Below are 24,126 nucleotides of genomic sequence, written 5' to 3'. Positions count from 1 at the left end.
ATACCAACAGTTAAAACAGTTTAAAAAATTCAGAGTCATAATACATAAACAATTTTTATGTATTTTTAATACAATAAAATAGATTGTATACTAACAACCGAAACATTTCAGATTCTAGCTATTTAAATGTTTTCAAATTAATTTAAATCATTGATTTCAGCAACTCCCGCCAAATGGTCATCTTCCGCTAAAAACAATGAAGCGGAGAGAGAGAAGAAAGGATAGGTGAAAGCACTCGAATGGCCTATAGATTGTCGTATCTCGGAGGAATGAATCCAGTTATCACCCGAAGACAATTGTGGATACTACCAATCGAAACGTCGTGACATAACTTGGATTGGAATCTTTAATTTTTTCCTCTTTTCGTTAATAATAATTTTTGGTTTCCAGCTTTTATTATCATTTCAATTTTTATTTTTTTTTTGGTTGTTGTTTGGTTTCATGTTATTTCTTTGTAATTTCAGTTTTTTGTTCAAATAAAATTGTTATTTTCGGTTAATCTTTTTAATATTTTTTCAGGAATTTCAAATCAATTTATATCATATCAGACAATGGAAGTCCGAAATGATGAAATTCAACCACAGATATAATAAAATTGAAATAGATATACTAGTGGTCTGTCGTAATATCTAAAACTAGAAAATAATTTGATACAGAATGAAATCAAACTGTTGAATGTATTTAATCAGTATGAGACTAAATTGAAAACATATAGGTATATCACATTGTGGAAGAAGTAAAATAATGCGAATGATGGACTTGAAGAATAATTGAACTTCAGGAATTTGAATACTACTTTGCCTTCACCTATAAAAAGGGGGATGAATTGACAAAATTCAATTTATATTTCCATTATGATTTCATCATATAATGAGGTCCAAAAGGTCCTTGAAATTTCATTAGTTCGGACTTCCATGGTCTAACATTATATAAAATGATTTGAAATCCCTGAAAGAATCAATGAAATTGAAAAAGTTAGCTGAAAAGTAACAATTATATTAAGCGAAAAAAACTCAAAATACACTGAAATAAAATACAAGCAACAATTGTAAATCAAATATTTGACAAGAAATGAAAATCAAGAATTCAAAAGATTTCAAAGATTCAATCAATTCTTGTTAGTTTTTTAATTTTCAATTGTAATTTTTCATTGTAATTTCAGTTTTTTTTGCTTGATATAATTGTTATTTTCCAGCTAATCTTTTTATAACTCAACACATATAATTATTTATGATTTGAATTGTTGTTCACATAGGCTACCTCTCACGCGTGTTCAGTTATTTGTGGTGCCTGTGTTTATCCCTTTGTTTCAAATGATTCAAACATAATTATTCTTCTAGCGGTATTATTATTACCTATAAATGAACAAGCATATTATTATTTATATTGATTCTAAAATATTTCTGTTCTCCTAATATGATTATTTCTTGCAAAAGTTTTGTTGTCAATATATTCCTTTCCAGTTGAAATTATAATGAGGTCGTTCGACAGACATTAAAAAATATGAATAGCACAAGTTTAATTTGATTTCTGCTATAATCGTTAATTGGGAAACTTTAAATTAGTAGCTGAAATCACTACACAATGAGAAAGTATAGAATGAAGCACTGAATCAATTATGAGCTGGTGGGAACCCATATAAATCAAAGAAGGAGAATTTCATGCTCATCTTAATAATTTGGCAATTTTGCAATTTACTCTTTGATGATCATAACTGCCGGTTTTTGAGTTGAAGCCATTTTCAGTCGCCTATTATCCCATTCTTAGTTATTTTGTATCATAAATATTAGTGAATTTCCGTCTCTTGAACATTCAGTGGTGATGATGACACATAAAACTACCGACCATTTGTGAAAGTGAATTGTTGAAAAATACTCATCGTTTTGAATTATGTACTTGAAATTGCTGGGTTTCGAACATTAATGTGATGGATTCGGCCGATACTTGAGTGACCTTTGATCCAAATGAAAACAATGTCAATTCCATTACTCAAAAAGTCCTCTAAGGTTTTTATAATTTCAAAAATAAGTGAATTTTTATTGATATGTCTTTTGTAGTTAGTGAGGGAAAGACGAACATATTTGGAATCCAATAAAATGACTGAATTAGCTTTGCCATTCTGTTTAACCCACAAAAGAGCTTGAAGTATACCATAAGCCTCTGCTGTGTGAATCGAACTCTTATTGGGAAGGTGGAATTGAGAAATATTTTTTATTTTATATAGAATGCAGTTTCAGTGCCATAACCACTTTTAGACCCATCACAGTATATTATGTTGGAAGATTCAATTGTTCCCAGTATCGATTTTATTAGAGCTTGGTTGAGTTGAGAATTCACTAAGAAGTTGGAGAACATGACCATTGATTTGAACATCAACATAGGGAATGCCAGCTGAAACTGAAACACTATGTTCTGAGAGTGGATATCATTTATCCTCTGTGATATTGCGGCGGAGGCTTCAGCCAAAGGGGGTTTATTTTTGTGGTTCCAGTATCGATTAACGAGATTTTCAATTATATACTGTAAATGACCACCATTAGTTTATTACTACATGATTTGATGTTGACCAATTTCTTGCAGGACAAAAAGTGTCTGCGTAGGAGGAGAGGACGTTTCTGAGCTTCCGCAAGTATAGCTGGGGTTGGACATGATTTAAAGACGCCGATACAAATTTTTGAGCACTCGGTTTATTAGTAACAGATTCGAATCTGCGGCCAATCCGTAAAATATATATCCGTAATCAAGTATGGATCGAATATACGACCTGTAGAACAATAATGACGTTCTGAGATCTGCCCCTCATCGGTTTTCACATTTGAGAATGTTTATGTCCTTTTTCACATTTGGTTTGAACATAGATGATATGCTTCTTCCATGTGAGCTTACATGGAAGATAAAATTAGATGAAATCAACCCTAAATATCTATAATTGGGTAAAACTGGGATAGACAGAGAGCCCAGATAGATGTTGTTTCCGGCTCTCAGTCTATGCAGAGTAAAGAACATCATAGCTGATTTTTCATAGCTGATTATGTTCAAAGAACCATTCTAATCTCGACTTTACAATCCTTCCATATGTTTTAGCAAGACACGAAATGAGCGAAATCGGTCGATACCATGAAAGGTATTGTTTTAGGTTTTAGAATGAATAACTATCACGTCTTTGAGTGCTTGGGATATTTTAACCATTGATTATATATTTGAATAAGCGGATATTTAGATTTTTCTGGTAAGTTCCTAATCATAGAATATGTGAACTTGTCTTTACCAGATTCAGTGTTGCAAGTATTCTTGAGTGCTATATTCAATTCAGATGAAGTTAATTTAAAGGATATGCAGATTTCTTTTTCTATATTGTTTAAGATATTGTTATTGGGTTCAGGGTTGACAAAAGGGAATGATAAATAATCAAATTATTTTTCTGTCCGGTCCGGGGAGTAATGGTTTTATTTGAGAATTTTTATTCATTGGGAATACTTTTGACAAATTTCCAAATGTGCTCTATAAGTGTATTTTTTTTATTATTATTCAAAAACTTTCTTCAGATATGTGTAGCTTTTTCTTTGAAAGTTGATTCAACCTTTGCCTGAATCAGAAATTTGATTGAAATTCCTCATAGCCACTTTTCTACTTTTAACTAACTCGGAATATTCTGTGTCCCGCCAAATGGGGGAAGACTTTGAAAGTATGAAAGCTTGTTTCTTGGTATGAGATCCGCAGTGAAAGAGACGTCCTCAATGAATTGTAAAAATGATATTTCAGTGACTAATTTTGTTTTATGTTTATTATTGAGGCAGTTTTGAAAAGTATTCAAGTTAGCCTTTTTTTTTATTCCATATATTAGAAGGATTTTTTTTAATCACTTTGACAAGCGTAACGCTCAAAAAAATCTCGTGAGAATTAATAGGGCATTGAGTATATTTTTGTGAAAAATATAATGAAAAGCAGATACTCATTAGAAGAACGACAAAATTCAGAATTTCATAATAATTAATTTCTAAACTTGATAATTAAATAAAAACACAGAACATAACACAGGATATAATGAACGTAACACAGAAAATAATGAAAATGTAAGTAGATGAAAGTCTATGAAATTGATGATTATTATGGGCATTTACAGTAATGTGCAAACAATTTTTCAACTTCACGGTATTGATGAACCGTTTTACCATTCATAATCATAGTGTAATTATTTTTGATTTCATTCAAGATTTTCAAACACACTGTACAAACAAAGAATCAGATTCACTGCCTTAGCTAGTTTCATTGCCTCGGCAATGAAATGCAAGCCGCGGCAGTAAATGTGGTACTTCTCAGCCTAGAAGGTTGTTTCAGAAGTTTTGTCCGCTTTGATTTAATGCGTTTTTGTAGCTCCATACTGTGTTGTAGTATATATTGATCGATACAGAATTTTGTTTTGTAAACATTGATGCTGTTCGATTATTTTTCCTGAATTTAAATTTTTTGCCTCTATTCTGCTTAGTATGATGTTGTAGAGCGATTTTTGAAATTCAAATTGAACCAAAGCACTGCCGAACTGTTGATGAATGCACTGTTTGAGGTTGGTTTTCGAAATTTCGTCCTGGACGAGGATTTGAGGACCCTGTTGGAAACTGTCCCATGACAATTTGTGCGTGGGATGGCAGGAGAACTAGGCGTCAACTCCCATGCGATTTTTGATGGTTTAAACGTCCCTCACGATTTGAACGATCGACAGAAATGGTCAAGTCTGCTCTTTGCTTTTGCGTAACCAAAACAGCTTTTTTGCATCGATTCACGTGTGTTGAAAAGTGGATCGTCTATGACAACAGGAGACGTACAGGGCACTGGTTGAACATCGATAAGCCATCCAGGTACTTTTAAAAGGTAAAAACCTATCAAATAACAATTATGGTTAGTGCATGGTGGTCAGCAGCTAGTGTAAGTCACTATAACTACCAGGCCTAACGATCGCAGCGGAATCCTATTATGGGGAAATCGATGAAAGGTACCAAAAATTGCATCAGCAACAGCTGGCACTGGTCAACATAAGAAATCTGATTCTGCTGTCCGCACGTTTCATAAATCACCGTCGGAAAATTGAACGAATTGAGCATCGAAATTATTATTTGATGATTGTCAAATTTCTCAAACACTTGGTATCATAAAAAAAATCACTATTTTTATATTATTTGATATTAACGATTGAAATATTGCTACGAAAGTATGAGTCCGCATTTGAAATTTCAAAGTTGCAGATACCCCAAGCCGGGCGATACCGTGTTCAAAACTATCATGATCATGTTCTGACAGTACAATGAGGTTCATATGATAAGTGCAAATAGATATTCGATATTCTTGCAGAACTTGAAATGAAAAAAAATTATTGAAATTTGATATCGGCTTTTAGACTATGAGTATGTCTCTTCATTAACATTATTATCAGTTTGCCCACAAAATTGCATGAACATTAAATGAATTCAAAAAACGATCATGAAATTAAAAAATCTCACCAAAACTGTGGTCCCTGAACGCATCGATGTCTTCCAAAGATATTGTTTTTCCATCAAGACTCAGATTTCCATTCAAATGACCCATTTGTTCATAATGACTTTGATGAGCCCTATAAAGTTGAATATTTTGATGTTAATCATGAAAAGGTTTTGGTGAAATAATAGAGTAGGTACTTCAAATATCATGATTACATGATATGTTAAATATTTTGCAAGGCTGTTTGGATATATACCAACAATATGGAGTTTCTGCATACGAGTCATTTCAAGATTATCTATCAAGTGATTTCTGAATGATAGGTAATCAAAATAATGGCGGCTTGATAACTAATAACGGAAAAATGATATTATTGCCTATGCAAAAATGAATTTCATTGACTTCCTTTTTAAATTTTTATATCTTTCATCATCTGAAAAAATAAAAAAATTGTAATAATGGATGGTTTGAATCTACGCAGTAACTTTTTGAGGTGAACTGAAAAGTTTGCCTTTTGTCAATTCAAAATTTGTGGACTGTTCAGGACTGTTTTTTACTTGGGAGAAATCAAACTTTTTTGAAGATTTCAAACAACTCAGAATTATCTTAAAGTTATGCATGTTGGGATATCCCAACCTTCTCCTGGTTCTTTTCCTTTTCTTATTCCCTCTCCTTTTCTTTTCTTTTTATTTTTTTAATCTTCATTCATTTTTTTATTATTATTTTTTTCTATCTTCATAGCCCAAAATTTACCAACTTTTTCCCAAGTCGAAAAAGGCTCCCCCCATGGCGACGGCACTGCATCCAATGTTATAACAGTCGGGGTCGACACCTTCCGCTTGGGAAATATTTACAAACTGGAAAATATTCCATCACCTATTTCTCATCATATACGAAGGTGGTCCGACCTAACAAAGATTCAAGACATTGTTTTATTTTTTTTTTCAACATAGTTTTTTTTAACTCAACACACTTCTCCCAGAGATGCTCCCATCTTTGTAACCCGTCTTTGTAGTGTGAAGTTACTCACAACTTCTCATCCACAGTTAATCACAAGGGACAATCGAGCAGGGTTTAGAATGAGATTTGCGAACAGTGTTGCCAGATTGCAAATATTAATAATTTCACCTTTATTTCGATGTTATCATATTAAAAAACACGATATATTACTGAAACATGTCGAATGAATGATTCAGCATTCTACATAAACTCATCCTATCAGCCAACTGTCCCTATACAAGCATTAATACCGAAAAACATGTAAAATAAGAGTTTAATATTATTCAGGAAAAATTCATTTGAAATTATGTTTATCGACGTGTTTGAACAGATTTGCGTACAATACGTTTCTTCGGTGCAAAAAAAAATAGTTACGTATATTGGAAACTGAATTATTCAAAAAAATCAAATTTCTCACTTATCAAAAATGGTTTGTTGATAAAAATTTTAGGGTACATTCTTCGAAAGTATGTCTATCGACGTGTTCGAACAGATTTGCGTACCATATGTTCCTTCAGTGCGGAAAAAATAGTTCCGTATATTCAAAACTGAATAAATGTTTATTGTAAAACAACGATAAAAATAAAAACAAAAATTAAAATTAATTGGCGCTCCGGGGCGACTTCATCATTCAAAAAAGTCAAACTTTTCACTTTTCAAAAATAGTCTGTTGATGAAATGCTACAAATCCGATATGTACGGAATATTACAATCAACTTTCAATGTATGATTACAGAAAAAGAAAGAAGGCCGACCTACAAAGTTAATTTTCAATTTCATGGGGTGGGGATTGAATCTTTTTTGTCGAAAATGATTAACCTGTTCGAAATTCATATCTAGGAGACCCAACCTGCACGAATTTCTGCCTTCCTACATTTCCGTTAACAATGTCCACTGAAAACAATTTGCTGACCTGCAGGCCTGCAAAATAGTTACATCCGCTTATGATAATGTCATCTCCAATAAGATTTTTCTTACGTGAATGTACAACATATCAAGGGAAAGTTGCAAGGGCTTAGCGTTTCCACACCATGTTGACAAAACTAAACAGGTAAACTTTGGCATACCATTGTGAAAAAACCGTAATTTCTGGGAAATTCGTGAGATTTTTATTATATTTCGAAGAAACATTCCAGTGCCTACCAATGAGCACCTTAATCAGAATACACTTCCATTAATATACTAAAGACACAGAAGAAAGTGTGCTAGAGACTTTTAGTCCCCGCAACGACGCCCAATATGGACTCGGCGGTATTGGCACTTTTAATTTTCTGGTTTTCAGATGGCAGCAGCTAATGTCTTAAAGAAGTGTTTTGTATCATTTTGATTCAACTAAAGTAAACGGAATATAATTTTTTTTCATAATAGTTCCTTTCATGAAACGCCTCTCAGTATACCTAGTCACTGAGATCATTTTGATGTATGAATTCGTGGATGAGCTAAACCTTTTGATACATTTCATCGCACCAAAAGAAAGTGTGGTACGCACTGAAATTTCAATCAACAAACTATTTTTGATGAGTGAGAAATTTGACTTTTTTGAATAATTCAGTTTCGAATATACAGAATTATTTTTTTCGCACCAAAGGTGGTACGCAAATCTGTTCAAACACGTCGATAGACATACTTTCAAAGAATATAATCTAAAATTTTCATCAACAAACTATCTTTGATAAGTGAGAAATATGACTTTTATGAATAATTCAGTTTCGAATATAAGGAACTATTTTTTTCGCACCGAAAGAACGTCTGGTACTCAAATCTATTCATAGACGTCGATAGATATACTTTCTAAAAATACAGGTAAAATTCTTAATATTTAATATTCTAAACCCAGTTCGATTGTCCCTTGTCATAAACTGTGGATGAGAAGTTGTGGGTAACTTCACACTAATTCCAAATAGTACTCTGTTTTTCTCTGCAAAATAATTGTTCATTCGACAAAAATCTCTGTCTTCCGAACGAAATTTTTAGAAGAGGGAACAAAAAGAAGTCTCTTGGGGTTGGATCTGGTGAATAAGGCGATTGGTCAAGCAGTTCAAACCGTTTTCGTGGATTTTCGCTATGACAACCGCTGATGTGTGAGACGGTGTGTTGAAACAGGACCTTCTTTTTTTTGCGAACGTGGCCATTTTCCCACAATTTTCACCTTCAGCTTGTCAAGTAATGATGCATAGTAGGCTCCTGTGATGTTTTTCACTTTTTGCAGATGATCGATTGAAATAATTCCATGACTATCCCAAAAAACAGAAGCCATCACTTTCCCAGTCAAAAAACAGTGTTTGCTTTTTTGGAGCTGGTTCCTCCCTTGTAGTCCACCATTTGGACTATATTTTTGTTTCGGGCATATACTGGTGTGTCCAAGTTTCATCTACAGTAATTATTCGGTGCCAAAACTCAGATTTATTACTCCTAAACTACGTCAACCGAGCGTTCGAAATGTTCATTCGAACACGTTTTTGGTCTAACGCAAGCAAACGCGACACCCAAATGCGCAGACAGTTTTCTTATGCCTGAATGTTGATTAAATATGTGACACGATTTTTTGACATGTTCATGACCTCTGCTGTCTCTTTCACTTAAATTCGGTGGTCGTCTAGCACTATTTGGTTTACTTTGGCCATGATTTCGTCGATAGTTGCAGTTTTTGGATATCCCGAACTTTCATCGTCTCCCAAGCTCTTACGGCCACGTTCAAATTCAGCTGTCCAAAATTTCACTGTGGTGAATGATAGTGCGCAGGCGTATTAACTGCGTAAAAACACCCAATTCAACTAACTCAAACAACTGTTACATAAGAACTACGCATCCCAAATGGCTGAAACTTTGATGAGTAACTGTCAACAGATGAACAACGAAATTCACTAGCTTTCATTTACGAGTGCTGCTACCTTCAAGTTGAGCTCGGAAACTTTTCAGACCACCCTTCTATCTACAGGACATAGCATGAGACATGGTAGGATGTGCGTTAGAGAGAGAAGAAAATTGTTTAAAATAAAAAAATATTTTTTTTTTTTAATGAACTCAAAACAATAACGAACGAAAAATACTAGTATTATTGTGAAAAAAGCGACGAGCGCTGGATATACAAAAAATATGGAACAAAGCGCCCACCCTTTTTTAACAATAATACTAGTATTTTTCGTTCGTTATTGTTTTGAGTTCATTGAAAAAAAAGCGACGAGCGCTGGATATACAAAAAATATGGAACAAAGCGCCCACCCTTTTTTAACAATAATACTAGTATTTTTCGTTCGTTATTGTCTTACGCTTATTTAAACAAAATATTTTCAACTTTTCAGTTCCATGTTCTTTAAACGCATCTGAATTTTGGGATCAATCAGCCGTTTAGAATTGTTCACAAAAATCACCATTGATATTTTCCGATTCCGAGCCCAAGGAAGCCAGCAGGCGCTCAAGGAAGGGTTACAAATAAGGCAGCAGGGTGCGTGTTAATAAAAAAAATCCTTGTTTCAAATGAGAAAAACATGTAAATTATATCAAGGAGGTTACATACAGCGCTATCTGCCCCGAATAGATCAAGCAATAATATCGATAATTCTGTCAAATACAGATCTCGAGCATTCAAACGGAAATAAATGGATGTAGCCGTTAACTACGTGATAGGAAATCATAATGAAAAAAGAAATAAAAATTTCTATGTTTTTAACCACTTTCATTTGTAACTAACGATACTGCAGTTTCGTCCTAAACTTATACAATAAACTAACAATGATTCATTACATTCGCCATTATACAGGGTGTTAATTAAGTATGTACCATAAATTCAACAGACGATTCTTTAGGTAATTTTAAGACGAAATGTTCATGTAATCCTTTGTTCTCAAGATACAGGGTGTTGAAATAAAATTAAAAAAAAAGTTATTCGTAAATATCTCAAATATATTTCACCCAATTTTGTTGTAATTTGGCAATGGCATTTATAACTTCAAGGAGCTAATTTAGCCCGAACGTGATTCAATTTATTAAGTCCAGTGGCGTCTCGAACGGGATTTGAACGAATATTTTGTTTATTATTTCTTTGAATTGAGCAATTAGAAATACAACTTTTTTGTCTCTTGAATTTTTTCCGTATCTTGCTTAGTTTTTTTTTTTTAAAAAAGAGCTAATTGCATATCCCTGGACCTCACAAGGAATAATATGGGGAATTGAATTTTTCTTTTGGAAATTATTATTTTTACAATTTTTCATTACTAATTATGTAACAATAACAACAAATATCAAATAACATTAACATCTAGACTAACGAATTGCACTAAATAAAGTGTTGGAAATGGCCTCCTTCGGCTTCAATACAACCGTCTAGTCGCCGCATCATTAAATTTCGCACTCTTCTGAAAATACCTGGCGTATTTTTTATTATGTCACATGAATTAATGATTTCATTCCGCAAATCCTCTTCACTTTGAATAGCAGTTTTTTATACCAACGCTTTAAGGTGTCCTCAGAGAAAATAGTCTAAGGGATTCATTTTAGGCGAGCGAGGTGGCCATGGGTGTGGGCCTGCTCTCCCAATCCAGCGATTATGGTCATTTTCATCCAAAAATTGCCGTGCCACTACACTAAAGTGTGTAAGTGAAGAGACTGAGAGCATTATTTCCACTGAACACAGGTTATATTGTTTTGTTTGACACAAATAAAAATATATGAGTAATAAAATAGTAAAACCAATGAGATAAAATCATAGGTCGAGCATTGAGAGGTTCATTTACTTACTATATGGATAATGTTGCTAAGGAAGAAAAATATGCTGAGTCACAATATAAAATAAAAATGCGTTTCTATATTATCATATATAAGTAACATCATATGTTTGTGACTAGCAATTGTTTCAGGAAATAATATCAGGTGTCCTTCTCCCCCAGTACCTTCTGAGAATTATCATGATGAAGGTGAATACGTTATATCGTTTGAATTTTAATACAGCATATGATAATTTAAAAAAAATTCAGATTACTGCCTTCAAGAAATTGGTTCAGTTGTGCCTGAAGGTAAGTACAAACAGCTCATAACATTGGTACTGACTGACATATTCAAACATCTCATTGATAAATTGTAAAGGTTTCATATAATGAAGATATTATTCTTAGATGAAACTCAAACCTTTGGTATGAAAGTAGAAACTTTCAAATCGAGTAACCAAACTGGAAATACACTTGTGCATTTTGCTAATCACGTCAATTCCTTCAGAAAAAAATTCTCTGAAGATGCTAACTTGGTTAGTGACACGCACCTCAAGAACAAGTATTTTCAATAATAGAGCTTCATATGATGGATTCAATAATAATAGTGTGATTGTAAAAACAAAATGTAACCAACTCAGATAACAATTTTATTTCAAGGGAACCGAACTGCAAATTCCGCTGATGTTAACTTTGAACACCAAGGTATATTTTTCAAATGATATAGCCTAATACATTTCTATAGCTGATTTCATTTCAAGGATGTCACCCGAGCGAGGGCTATTTATTTCCTGATCAGGGGCCTACTTTCGAAAGGCAAGGTATGTAAAAATTCCTATTGTGCAAGTAGGTTATGGGTTGAAAAGAATAAACTAATTTAATTTCAATTGGTACTAAAAAATATTCCTTCTATTCATTGTATTTGTGCTAACTAGTTATGCAGCAAAATTTATTATAACCAAGTCTGATTATAATATGATTTTTAGGACATACAATCGAAGATCTCTCATCTGGCAATGCCGACTCTGGGAATGTTGACTATGGAATTCAAGGTACTTATAACTTTTGAAACTATATAGCTAATTTCAAAATACCTGAAAATTGATTACTTTCAAAGACATCATACAAGGAACCATATATATTCCGATCAGGGATCATTTGAAAGGCAAGGTATATAGTTTTTCCTAACTTGTAAACTATAACGGTATCTGAATTTAACTAGTGTTCATTCATTTGACATTCAACCATGTAGTTTTAGTGCTGATAAGGTTGACAAGAATATACTCTCCATTTTTCTGATTGATATTTCCCAAATCCCTTTCATTCATTGAAAAAAATGGTGCAATCAAATAGAAGTGCAAGCTAAATGAACAGTCACATTGGTATTGAAATTTTCTATGACAAAGTCTAATAATGATATTACCTCAAGAGCACCGACCTGCACGAGCTGCAACTGGGAACAATAAATTCGAAAACCAAGGTATTACTTTTGAATATAATAACTTATAACAAAGAATCTGAAAATTTCATTTAAAGGACATCACACTCTCAGAGATACTTTCCAGTTTGAAACGAGTTATGCATATCCTGATCAAAGACCACTTCTGTTTGAAAAACAAGGTATGTATAATGTTCTGATTAGAAAATTATAAATACAAATGTCTCAATATTTGATTATATTCATTCAACAGTTTTCTGTATTTATGAAAATGAATAACTATTTCAAGATATTTTCCTGAAAGTGACACACTTACCGATCTGTGAAATATATCCTAATTGTGAAAAAGAACTTTTCCATTTAGTCATTTACTACTAACGTGAGACTTGGTATTTCCCAGTCTTGTATATATTATATATTATGTTAAAAGTTAGTATTTTTTTTGTGCCTCACATATAATCATCGTTCATTTATATAATAATTTTTCTATTTATTCGTATCATTTATATATTATTGTATCTGTGGTTTTGGGAGTAATGCTTGTTTGGGATTTATTCTACACCAGATGTTCCAGTTCTACCTTTCATTAACTTTGAAATAACTGTTTCAGAAAACAGGTTCACTATTATTGAAAAGAAACTCGACAAACTAATAGCAATGTTTGGGACACTTTTAGTCAACTTGGAACAGAACAAAAATCACATTGAAACTAGTTATGAAAACCAAGAAAAATTTCCCTTTAGTTCGGTCAAGGGACTGGTCGAATTCAATAGTATTGTAGAAACAGACCTTCAACAAAGAAAAGAACTGGTAAGTATTAATTTAAAAAATTTGAATTGAACTGAGCTAAGAAATTAATATGTTTTGGAATTGTTCTCGTACTGAAACAATATTTGTTTAGGATACACTTTTTTCCCATGATTCTGTCAACAGTATAGTGAAACTTATATTCGTTTTATTTTTTTTATTTCTCAGGAAGTTGTAAGCTACAATATTTATCTTTGTTGACGTTTCAAAGGTTACAATTCTCAGAAAAAATACAAAAAAATTCACACCAAAGAGTTTTTACAATATTCATAATTATTCATCCAAACATTTTCAGACGAAGTATTTTTTGACCATCGGAGGTTTGACTGCCAAAGACTTCCACAGCAGAGCTATGGGAAAACTGATGACCAACTCCTTGGCGATGATGTGCAGCTGGAAGGGGTTGAAAAACAATCACAAAATTGGTGATTACCAATTACTGGAATGTTTATATGGTGAGAACATCATGAAAAAATCACTAGGTATTCCTACCAGAAGATGAGTTTTTGCTATTAACCTTTTTTCTTTTTCCTATCTCTCAGAAACGACAAACTTGCTACAAAGTTTTTGGAACTTCATCAGGGTCACATTAAAAAAATCTTGAAGGGGCCGTGACTCCAAATTGAACAAAAAACAATTGTCAAATTATAACGACGAAACACGTATTGCCGTTTTGTAAACTGATAAGTGAAAATCAAACAATTAATTGTTATTTGAATACGTTACAATAAATTTTCATCAAGTAGCCATTTACATCACTTTTATTAATAGATTATAATATATTCCACCAAGAATGTAAGGATGGTATTTGTCAAAACATTTTATTTTAAATTTTCATTAATAAATTCTATTCAGTTTTATTTATAAAATTTATAAGGTTTCAATAGAAGCATTATGAAACATCATTTGATTTTAAGATGGGTATTTGATTTCAGGTGCAATTTGTCAAAGATTTGAATTGACGTTGACAGAGTTCGAGATATTGACGAAATATTGGCTTCGGCACGCAAAGCAGAGGAGGACCAGGGAAGAAAATAAATCATCTTGTTAGTTCCTGTCATATGAAAAATAGTTTTCTGGGAATTTTGTTTTTGTTTGTTGCTTTCAGAGTTTATTTTTATTTATATTCATACTCATATGCTATATGACGGGCAAATATAAATTGTGAAAATGCTTATTTGACTTTTTATTTTACTCTTTGGTGTTTGGCTATTGAGCTTTGCAACTGACTACAGCATATAGTGTGTCACAAATGAGCTTCCATTAAAACTTTGAGGGAAAAAAATTATATGAAAAATTTAGCTATTGGTATTTTTTTGGTATTACCAATGTGATGAAGTGAAGAGTACTATAAGAGCAATACCAATAATTGAATCATCAGAAGTTCCTTAAAGTTTCAGTGGATGCTCCACGTGACACACTATATGTGAATTGATCAGCTTTATCGCATTCACTATGAAAGCGACATCTATGCGAGTTACAACACACTTCAGAAAATGCATCGTTTTCATCGGAATGTGAGTTACTGAGTGAATCTTAATGTAAGTCACATTCTGAGAATTTTCAATCCAATTTCATTACTAAAATCAAGATTATGTGAGTTTGATTTTGAAGCGAAAGAGTACCTCGAATTCACATCTTTTAGAATTTCATTGTGCAACACAATGTGATGCCTGGAGCCGGTCACCAGGGTCCGAAATAGAAGTTTGTGAGATGTCAATGTGAGTCAAATTGCGATTTGAGGGAATCGCTAGAGAAAATATGATAAATAATTGGCAACAAAAATAGGATAGCGGTCAATACGGTAGATGGACACACCGATTAATACCTGTGGTTGAATCGAACCTACGGAGATGTGGACTATTACCTCACCCAGGCACTGTCGGGACACGGTTGTTTCCGTAGGTACCTATATAACCGTAGAAGAGCAGAATTTCCAGATTGTCTTTACTGCAATGCAGACGACGACTTAGAACACACCCTTTTTGTCTGTGTAAGATGGGAAAATGCGAGACTTCTGTATGCACGTGAAACAAACACCATATTGAATGCCGAAAATATGATGGAAAGTCTCTTACATGGCGAAGAGACTTGGAACAAAACGTATATGACGATAAGGGAAATCATCAAAACTACGGAAAGAGAGAGCAGGTGACGAGAAATAAGCTCAAGGAAACTTGAGATCAGACGGAGCACAAATCGATGACCAAATGTGATAGCTGCCAAAAGTTCGTGATAATTACTGTGATATTTTCTTTAAATGTATATGTAAATGTCCTATAGTTCTTGAATTTACTTTTAGTGTTTCGCACAAACATTGTCTAGGGCATACGTATCGAAGTAATGCGAGAGCGGTTTCCGGTACGTATTGCTGAGAAACGGAGGAGGGGTTTTAGTCGGTAGGAATCCGGCACAGAGTCTATGAAGATTTCCCCTCCTTAAAAAAAAGATAGATAGATAGATAGATAGATAGATAGATAGATAGATAGATAGATCCCCCTGACTGTATCTCCACCTTGTTGCGGTAGTGGGGCTTGCGTGCTTTGATGAACCTGAGAGCCATGCCGGCGGTAGCGTAGCTACTGGTAGGGTTTCCCTTGCCGGACGGGTCGAGGGGGAAAAGCCAGACAAAGAGAGATACGAAACTTCGATGATATGAACACCGATAAGGAAGAAAACTCTACGGTGCAGGGGTTCGGATACCCAGTACCGGTTCAGCAAGAGGGTGATGAAGCAGGCCCCTCTGAACCGTTAACCAGCGACTGCGGCTCTTTCTCAGTGGAAGTCCAGGCTGAGAAGAGTGTTATTACTACTGGAACCAGAAAAAACTCCAAAGAGTTAGAAAATCCTTTTATAAGGAAAAACCTAATTCAGAGGACCCCTCCAAGAGTGAGAACCATGTCACTCCCGAGTGAACAAACGTCAAAGAGAAAACGCAAAGACGATGGACCAGGAGTAGATGAGGAGGCTAGTAATCTATTTGAAATAATGAAACAGATAACAAATGAAACTGAACTCCTAGAAAAAGTCTTGAAGGATTCTTATAAACCCAAAAAAGAGTATTGCGAAATCAGCAGCAAACTAAGTTTGGTGGCAAACTAAGTGGAAAAATTTCAACTTCAGTCTTCAAAAAACTGGAACAATAGTATCAACAACGGAACCGTCGTAAATGAAATAAAAAGTGAACTGCTAGTGGAAAATGAGAAGCTCCGCCAAAAAATTCGACAGATGGAGGCGAAACAGAATGAAACACAAATTCAGCTTGAATCTGTTCGAAAGCAAATGCGCAAGACTGTGAGAAAGTAGAGAGGTTGTGAATGAGAAAACTGAATTTGAAGAGAAATGAAACCTACGAAAGTTTCCAAACCATATCCGAAGACGAGTGGAATAACGAAATCTTTCCAAAGCCGTGTATTCAGAAAGGTCGAGTATGGGACGCACCAAGTGACACTGGTGTCATTCTCGTCTGCAATCAAAATATTGAGTCATCTAACAAGAATATAGGCCGAAATATAAGACACTTTGGTGGAAGAGAGGGACTGAGAAGACAGGGCAAGAAAGAAGGAGAGACAGCGATGATGTCGCAGTGTCTCGGCTTCCCAGATCAAGATGGGAATGTCATTCAAACATGGAAATGGATATACTATCCAATCATAAATGAGCAAACATCTTCAGGTGATAGAGCTGACGAACTTCTGTTTCAGTCTCTGGTTACGGCTAGAAATCATGTCGTGAAACAAAGCATGAAATGCTTGGCCATCTCTGACACAGAAGATGTCCTAGGGGTAATATTGACAAGAATGTTAATGTTTCTGTTAGCAGACACCGGTATAAATCTAACTGTTTATAAAACGGATCAAGGAGATGGAGGGATCGTTAGAGAGACTGAGAGAAGGACGAGAATGGATAGCACGAAATTTTCAGGTGGGAATGGTAACGAAACTCAGAAAAAGAGAAAACCCAAGCAAAATGCTGTATTGATACAGATGAAAGACAAGTCATATGCTGAACTTATGAGAACTATAAAATCAGCGGTGAAACCTAATGAACTAGGAGTTAATATTAGGGAAATTAAAAAAAGTAGGAAAAACGAAGTGATCATTACTGTGCAGAACGTAGATAACGCAGAAATATTGAAAAAGGAGCTGGAACAGAAAGTACCCGAAGCAAAAACACTAGTACTAACAAATAAAAAGACTATCCACATCAAGGACATGGACGCTATGGTGACAGAGAAAGAAATTACAGAGGCCATTTCGAAAATAATAGGAAAAGATCCTGACCAATTCCAGGTAAGAGCACTCCGACCAGCCTACTCCAACAAGCAGAATGCCACTCTTGTACTGAGTAGTGAAGACGCTGATAAACTCGTCGATATGAGATCGTTGAAACTAGGATGGACACAATGCAGATTTGTGGAAAGACAAAAAGAAATTCGCTGTTTCAAGTGCTGGGACTACGGACACTTCAAAGAACACTGCACAGGACCAAACAGAGAAGGGTTCTGTCTGAAGTGTGCAGAAGAAGGGCATAGAGCAGTTGAGTGTCATAACCGGCCATACTGCATTTACTGCGGTACAGAGGGACATCAATCAGATACCAAGAAATGTCGAGAGTATGTAAGAGAGACAAACAGAGCAAAAGCACAAAAAATACACCCCGACCAAAATGAGGATAAAAATTCTTCAGATCAACAGCAACAGGAGTCGAGCAGCTCATGATCTGGCACTAGCCACTGCCAGAAAATTGCAAGTAGACATTATCGCCCTCAGTGAACCCAATATCTCTGCCATCCGTGGTAGACTAGACTGGGTTGTCGGGGACAGCAGGGGATTTACTTATGTACAAACTACTAGGTTCATGTTGTTTAGCTGCTACTCATCTGGTAATGATGAAATTGAAGACCTGGAGGAGTCACTATGCGAAATAAAACAATTGGTACTCACCAATAACGCGGAAGCCATTGTAGTCGGAGATTTCAATGCTAAATCTCCTGAGTGGGATATGGATTTCAGTGATCACAGAGGATATAAATTGACCAAGTGGATTGCAACCAATAATCTCGTGGTCGTTAACCAAGGGGGCAAACCCACTTTTGTCCACCAACACTACGGATCCATTCTCGACTTAACGATTGCAACTGAGAATATTCGACCCTCCGTCGACCAGTGGAGAGTACTTGACGAGAAAACTCTTAGCGATCACAAGTATATTATATTCGATGTGACTGATGAGAAGCAAGCACCAGAATCTGTTCGACAGAACCAAGGATGGCAGGTAAAAAAGCTGAACGCGGCAAAATTGAACGAAGTATTGAATACACTTGATGAAAATACCCCTCCTATCACCCCTGGAGAATTCTCAGCGAAACTAAGGGAAATATACGATTTGACTATGCCACGAAAAAAAGTCGGCAACACCAAGAAGCCAGTCTACTGGTGGAATAGTGAAATTGCGGAACTTCGTAAACAGTGCCATAGAAAACGTAGAGAGTATACCAGGAAAGCCAGAATGTCAACGTTGAACGAGAATATGACTTTGTGGGAAGCCTACAAGAGGTGCAAGAAGTTACTCAGGAATCGCATCAAGAAATCAAAAAATGAGTGCTGGAAAAGGCTTTGCGAAGATGTCGACAAAGATATCTGGGGCGACGGCTACAAAATAGTCACGAAGAGTATACTTGGATTTCAACCAAAACCAAAACTTACTTTGCGTGATATGGAAGACGTAACAAATCACCTCTTTCCTGTACATGAGAAGGTTCAGTTTATCTGTGATAGGAATGAGAGTTTCTCAATTTTCACCATTGAAGAAATCCAAAGAGTATCGACAAAGCTGAAAAATAATAAAGCTCCGGGACCGGGTTACATACCTCAAGAAATACTCAAATCTGTAGCCTTAAACAAACCAGCTTATGCTGTAGCTGTATACAACAAATTAATAAATCAAGGAATCTTTCCTGCCGAATGGAAAAAGGCAAAACTAGTACTCTTGAGGAAAGGAAATAAACCTATAGACAACCCGTCATCATTCAGACCTATCTGTCTCTTGGATTCTGAAGGAAAACTCTTGGAACACCTAATACTTGAACGTCTTAATGAGGAAATTGTACGAACAGGGGGTTTAGCTAACCGACAGTTCGGGTTCAGAAAAAGGCGCCAAACAGTAGACGCCGTAAACATTGTAGTTAATATTGCCAATCAGGCAAGAATTCAACGAAATCTCTGCGTAACCATAACGCTGGACGTGAAAAATGCTTTCAACAGTGCAACATGGCAATTCATATTGGAGGCCCTTAGAAACAGAGGCGTGGAGAAAAACCTAATTTATATGATAGCCTCATATCTATCAGAGAGAGAAATTTTACTGGAAGCCGTTGATGACACAAAAACTATCAGTATAAATAGCGGTGTCCCACAGGGATCAGTCCTAGGACCTACGTTGTGGAACATCCTGTATGATGAGCTTTTTTCAATTGAATTACCCGATGGAACTGATTTGGTAGGATTTGCAGACGACGTTGCAGTAGTAGTGGCAGCCGGAAACGAGAATCTGCTAATGAATGTAGCAAATAGAGCAATACTACGAGTATCGAAGTGGATGAAAAGTAGGCGCCTGAAACTAGCCCCAGAAAAAAACTGAAGCTGTGCTCCTGACAAAGCGTAGAAAAATAGGGATAATCAATTTTGATATCGAAGGAAACCAGATTGGACTGAGCAAGGCGGTAAAGTACCTGGGAGTATGGCTTGACACTAAGCTGACCTTTGCAGAGCATATAACACAAAGTGTACTCAAGGCTGAGAGAACAACTACAGCGCTAGCAAACCTGATGCCCAATATCGGAGGTCCCAGAGCCTGAAAGAGACGAATTATGTCAAATGTAGGTCATTCACAGATTCTGTTCGGTGCACCATCCTGGTACACCGCAATGCAAAACAAGAAACTAGTCCAGAAATTAACGGCGGTGCAGAGAAAAATGAACGTTCGTACGTGCAGTTTATATAGAACGATATCCGTTGAGGCATCATGCGTCATAGCGGGAGTTTCACTGATAGAAATTCAAGTGCTGGAGAGAATGGAGCGCTACAGTGGTCTGGGAAGAAATGCAGCCAGGGAAAACCTCATGCGTAGGTGGCAACTGAAATGGGACAGTGGCCTATATGGGAGATGGATGTACCGACTCATTCCAAACGTAGAGAGCTGGGTTAACCGACCCTTTGGAGAAGTAGACTACTACCTTACTCAAGCACTTTCTGGATACGGCTGCTTCGGTAAATATCTGTTCGACAGAGGAAGATCGGAGTCCGCGTCCTGCATTCAGTGTCGGGTAGATGATGATGCGGAGCACACGCTTTTTGCATGCTCAAGATGGACTGAAATGTGCACGGAATACCACCGAGAAACGGGGAAAATATTTAACATCGAACATATGATGGAAGATTTCAAAGGAGGAGAGACCTCATGGGACTGTGCATACAAAGTAGTGAGGAAAATTATCGAGACAAAGGAGAGGGAGAGTAGAAATTGAAGCCTAGTTACCATATTTTCTGTTTTTGTTTGTTTGTCCGATCTTTGGATATATCACGGGTCAAGTACTGAAGTAATGCGAGAGCGGTTCCCGGTACTTGGCACCGAGAATAGGGGGAGGGGTTTTAGTCGGTAAGAATCCGGCACAGCGTCTATGAAGATTTCCCCTCTTCCTTAAAAAAAAAAAAAAAAGATAGATAGATAGATAGATAGATAGACAGATAGATATATAGTTCCTTATTTCCAACAGGTGTAAGTACACCAAATAACAGGAAATGTATAAACTAGTTAAATGTATATATAAAAAAATGTTTTAAATATGATAGAAATGTACATTCACATGTGTGTGTTAGTAGGATTAGATACTACGAAAGAGAGAAGGTCACGCATTTGAGTCAAACGATTCAAGATTGTATTATTGATATTGTATGTATCAATGCATTTTCTTTCTTCGAGAAGATAACAGTTGAACATTTATTGATATTTAACTCAAGGTAGTTTTTTGTACACCAAACATGTACTGTGTTGATATCATGCTGTAATGAAATGCAATCTTGAGTTGTGAAGATACTTTGATAAATTTTCAAGTCATCAGCATATTATAGAGTGGAGCATTGAAGATCCAGTGTGGATTCATTAATAAACAGGAAGAATAAAAGAGACCCAAGATTAGAATCCTGTGGTACTCCTGAAGTTAGTGTTATTATGGAAGAGCGATATTCTTGGAATTCAACATATTGCCGCCTATCGAAGAGATATGACTCACACGAAGACAATAGTTTAGAAGAGAATCCTAAAATACCAAGCTTTCGCAGCAAAATTTTCAGGTCAATTATATCGAAGGCTTTTTGTATATCCATATAAACAACATCTACTTGACCTTTCTGGTCCAAAATTTCGCAGACATATTGATTTATACAAGAGAGGTTTGTCACACAGGACTTTTTGATAACAAAACCATGTTGTTCAATAGATAACATACCCTTTGTTGGATTGTTTATGTCTATAGAGAATAATTTTACATAACACAGAATTTGGTCTATAATATTTAATTTGTGTCGAATCGCCTTTTTTGAGTATTGGTGAAATCCTTGCAAGTTTCCACGTGTTAGGAAATGTGTTTGTTTCGGTCATTAAATTGAAAATATTTACCAAAGGTTGTGACAATGGGATAATACAATCCTTAACTAGGAAACTCAGTATTTGATCTGGACCCACGATCAATACATTCTTGAACTGTTTGGATGACTGAATAACATGATTTCCTGTAATGCTATTTAAACTGATGGTGGGCAAATTGGCATATTTTTCCGGTAAACGATCAGCTCAATCGGAATCAGGCAAGAAGTGGAGAAATATTTCCCAGAAGCGTTAACAACATTTTGCGTGACGGTTAGTATATAGTCACCATCCTTACGCCAGGGATTCTGCTGGTTTCTTTCTATTACGTATAAAATTCCAAAACTGATTCAGATCGTTACTTATATTATTTTCAGCCTCTGAGATAAATTTACGATAGTATTTGTGTACACTTTTTTTGACCTCGGATCTGAAATAATTAAATTGAGATAGATAAAAACTTGTTTTATGTTTTCTGTAATTTTTACGAGCACATTCTTTGCATTTTATTTGCTTTATCGTATCATTTGTAAACCATGGTAGGTATTTACGCGAATTGAATATTTTATGAGGAACAGATTTTTCAAAAATACTAAAAAGTTCCTTTCTAACTGGTTAACAGCGCTATTGACATCGATACACTCCAACACGTAATTCCATGATGTTTGCGAAAATAATTGATTCATGAGTACATTAGTAATTACATGCCCTGAATGTGAAATCAATCTCATTTATTCAGCACACTTGTACATACAATTTTAAAATGAAAGGATATCCCATTCCAACGAATCCGCCTCTGGTTGTTTGACTGGAGCTGAAATAAAAATGTGTTAATTAATTTAAGTAGAGGAAATATTTGATATGATTTCATGGTGAATCGAACAATTCACTGTTAACGACCACATACATAAATGATGAGGCAGTACTCACCTTATTTCAGTAGTAGCAGAATAAGCACTGAACGTAAACATTGTTTCGATCAGTTGATTCGAGTCGGACATCTAGCTAGCTTCGTCGAAATCTAGTTGATAGTATTTTATAGGTCACGAGAGTCTGTAGTTCCTTGAGTAGCCGTAACTCGAAGAAAACTTATTATATTATATAGTATATTACATATTTGTACATAGGATAATCTTAGTAACGAGTATTTAGCAAGTTTGGACAGGAATATACGTAATGTTCGGATGTTTAGGTTTGTTTTGGAACTATTATTTAAAACATGCGTGGGCCATCTATGTGTAGAAGTGATAGGTAGGGATTTATCATTTTTAATTAGGTCGAAAGGTGTTCTCTCCCGTTCGGAACGTGTCCTTGTGAAAGTAACCACTGGTTGAATTCGAAGTGTTTAATGATTTTTCAATCATCCTCAGTTGGGATAATTTCGAAATTCACCATTAAAGAGTTCTGTAGACTGTATAGTGCATTGGATGGGTTGGTTATTTTGAATACAATTCAGAACTGATCTCGTAAGAGGATTTTTAGTGGTATTTTTTTTGTATGACGACTGAGTTCAACGTGTACATGAACCTGTAAAGCTGTTACCATCTTGTGTGATACGCGGCAATTCTCTACAGTTCACGGAAGTGATAAAACCCTTAGCAAGGGTAAGTTAACCTTTGTATATATGTATTTATTGAGATTTGTGTAACATTTCTGTTTCAATAAAGAGACTACTGTAGGGCAGATTTACCTGATCCTCCACCTCAGATTGTTACCTGTGGTTTAACTGTGGTGAAATTGCAGTCTTTCGTCTTTAGAAATTAATTGTCGTTGTTTTTCTTCTTGTTTGTTCTGTGAACCGACAGAAATGTGTTAGAATCCAGTTCTGTTGGGAATTTAAATACCCATATAAGGTTTTAAGGCATACTTCTTTTTTAAGGTTTTTTTTGGGTAATTTTTATTTTCGCACCTGCTACGCTGGATTCCAAGCATTGGAAGCACCTAACCTAGAGGCAGAATTCCACACATCAACTGTGTGATCCATCACAACAGGCACCATCACCGGTGTGATTTTCCACAGTGACCCGGAGCATACTATAGGGTGTCCCGAGTTCTGAGGAC

The 24,126-nt window shown here is 35.3% G+C and overlaps 2 protein-coding genes across 3 annotated transcripts in view; one reads left to right on the top strand and one right to left on the bottom strand.

Annotated features, from left to right (window-relative positions):
- LOC111514783 (uncharacterized) overlaps positions 1-24,126 on the bottom strand; it is an 85,877-nt gene that overhangs the window by 45,347 nt on the left and 16,404 nt on the right. The window contains exon 5 of the mRNA XM_074175804.1: positions 5,496-5,605. Coding sequence (XP_074031905.1) covers positions 5,496-5,605 — 110 coding nt within the window. The remainder of the gene's footprint in view (positions 1-5,495; positions 5,606-24,126) is intronic.
- On the top strand, positions 9,555-14,594 carry LOC141482471 (uncharacterized). Of its 2 annotated transcripts, XM_074175805.1 has the most exons (7): positions 9,653-11,995; positions 12,161-12,226; positions 12,427-12,654; positions 12,711-12,794; positions 13,223-13,422; positions 13,715-13,874; positions 14,355-14,594. In XM_074175805.1, exons 3-7 carry the CDS (start codon positions 12,588-12,590, stop codon positions 14,468-14,470), a joined length of 627 nt encoding a protein of 208 aa, XP_074031906.1. In that variant the 5' UTR covers positions 9,653-11,995; positions 12,161-12,226; positions 12,427-12,587; the 3' UTR covers positions 14,471-14,594. The 2 variants fall into 2 exon arrangements, with proteins under 2 accessions (XP_074031907.1, XP_074031906.1); XM_074175806.1 differs by lacking the exons at positions 13,715-13,874; positions 14,355-14,594 and having other exon boundaries at positions 9,555-11,879; positions 11,936-11,995; positions 12,604-12,654; positions 13,223-13,395.

This window comes from Leptinotarsa decemlineata, unplaced genomic scaffold, assembly GCF_025532065.1.
Source record: "Leptinotarsa decemlineata unplaced genomic scaffold, Ldec_3_MD MMD2_tig00001344_RagTag_RagTag, whole genome shotgun sequence".
Classification (NCBI taxonomy): domain Eukaryota; kingdom Metazoa; phylum Arthropoda; class Insecta; order Coleoptera; family Chrysomelidae; genus Leptinotarsa; species Leptinotarsa decemlineata.
Note: the sequence above shows the minus strand (reverse complement) of the source record. Positions and strands in the feature narration are given on the sequence as shown.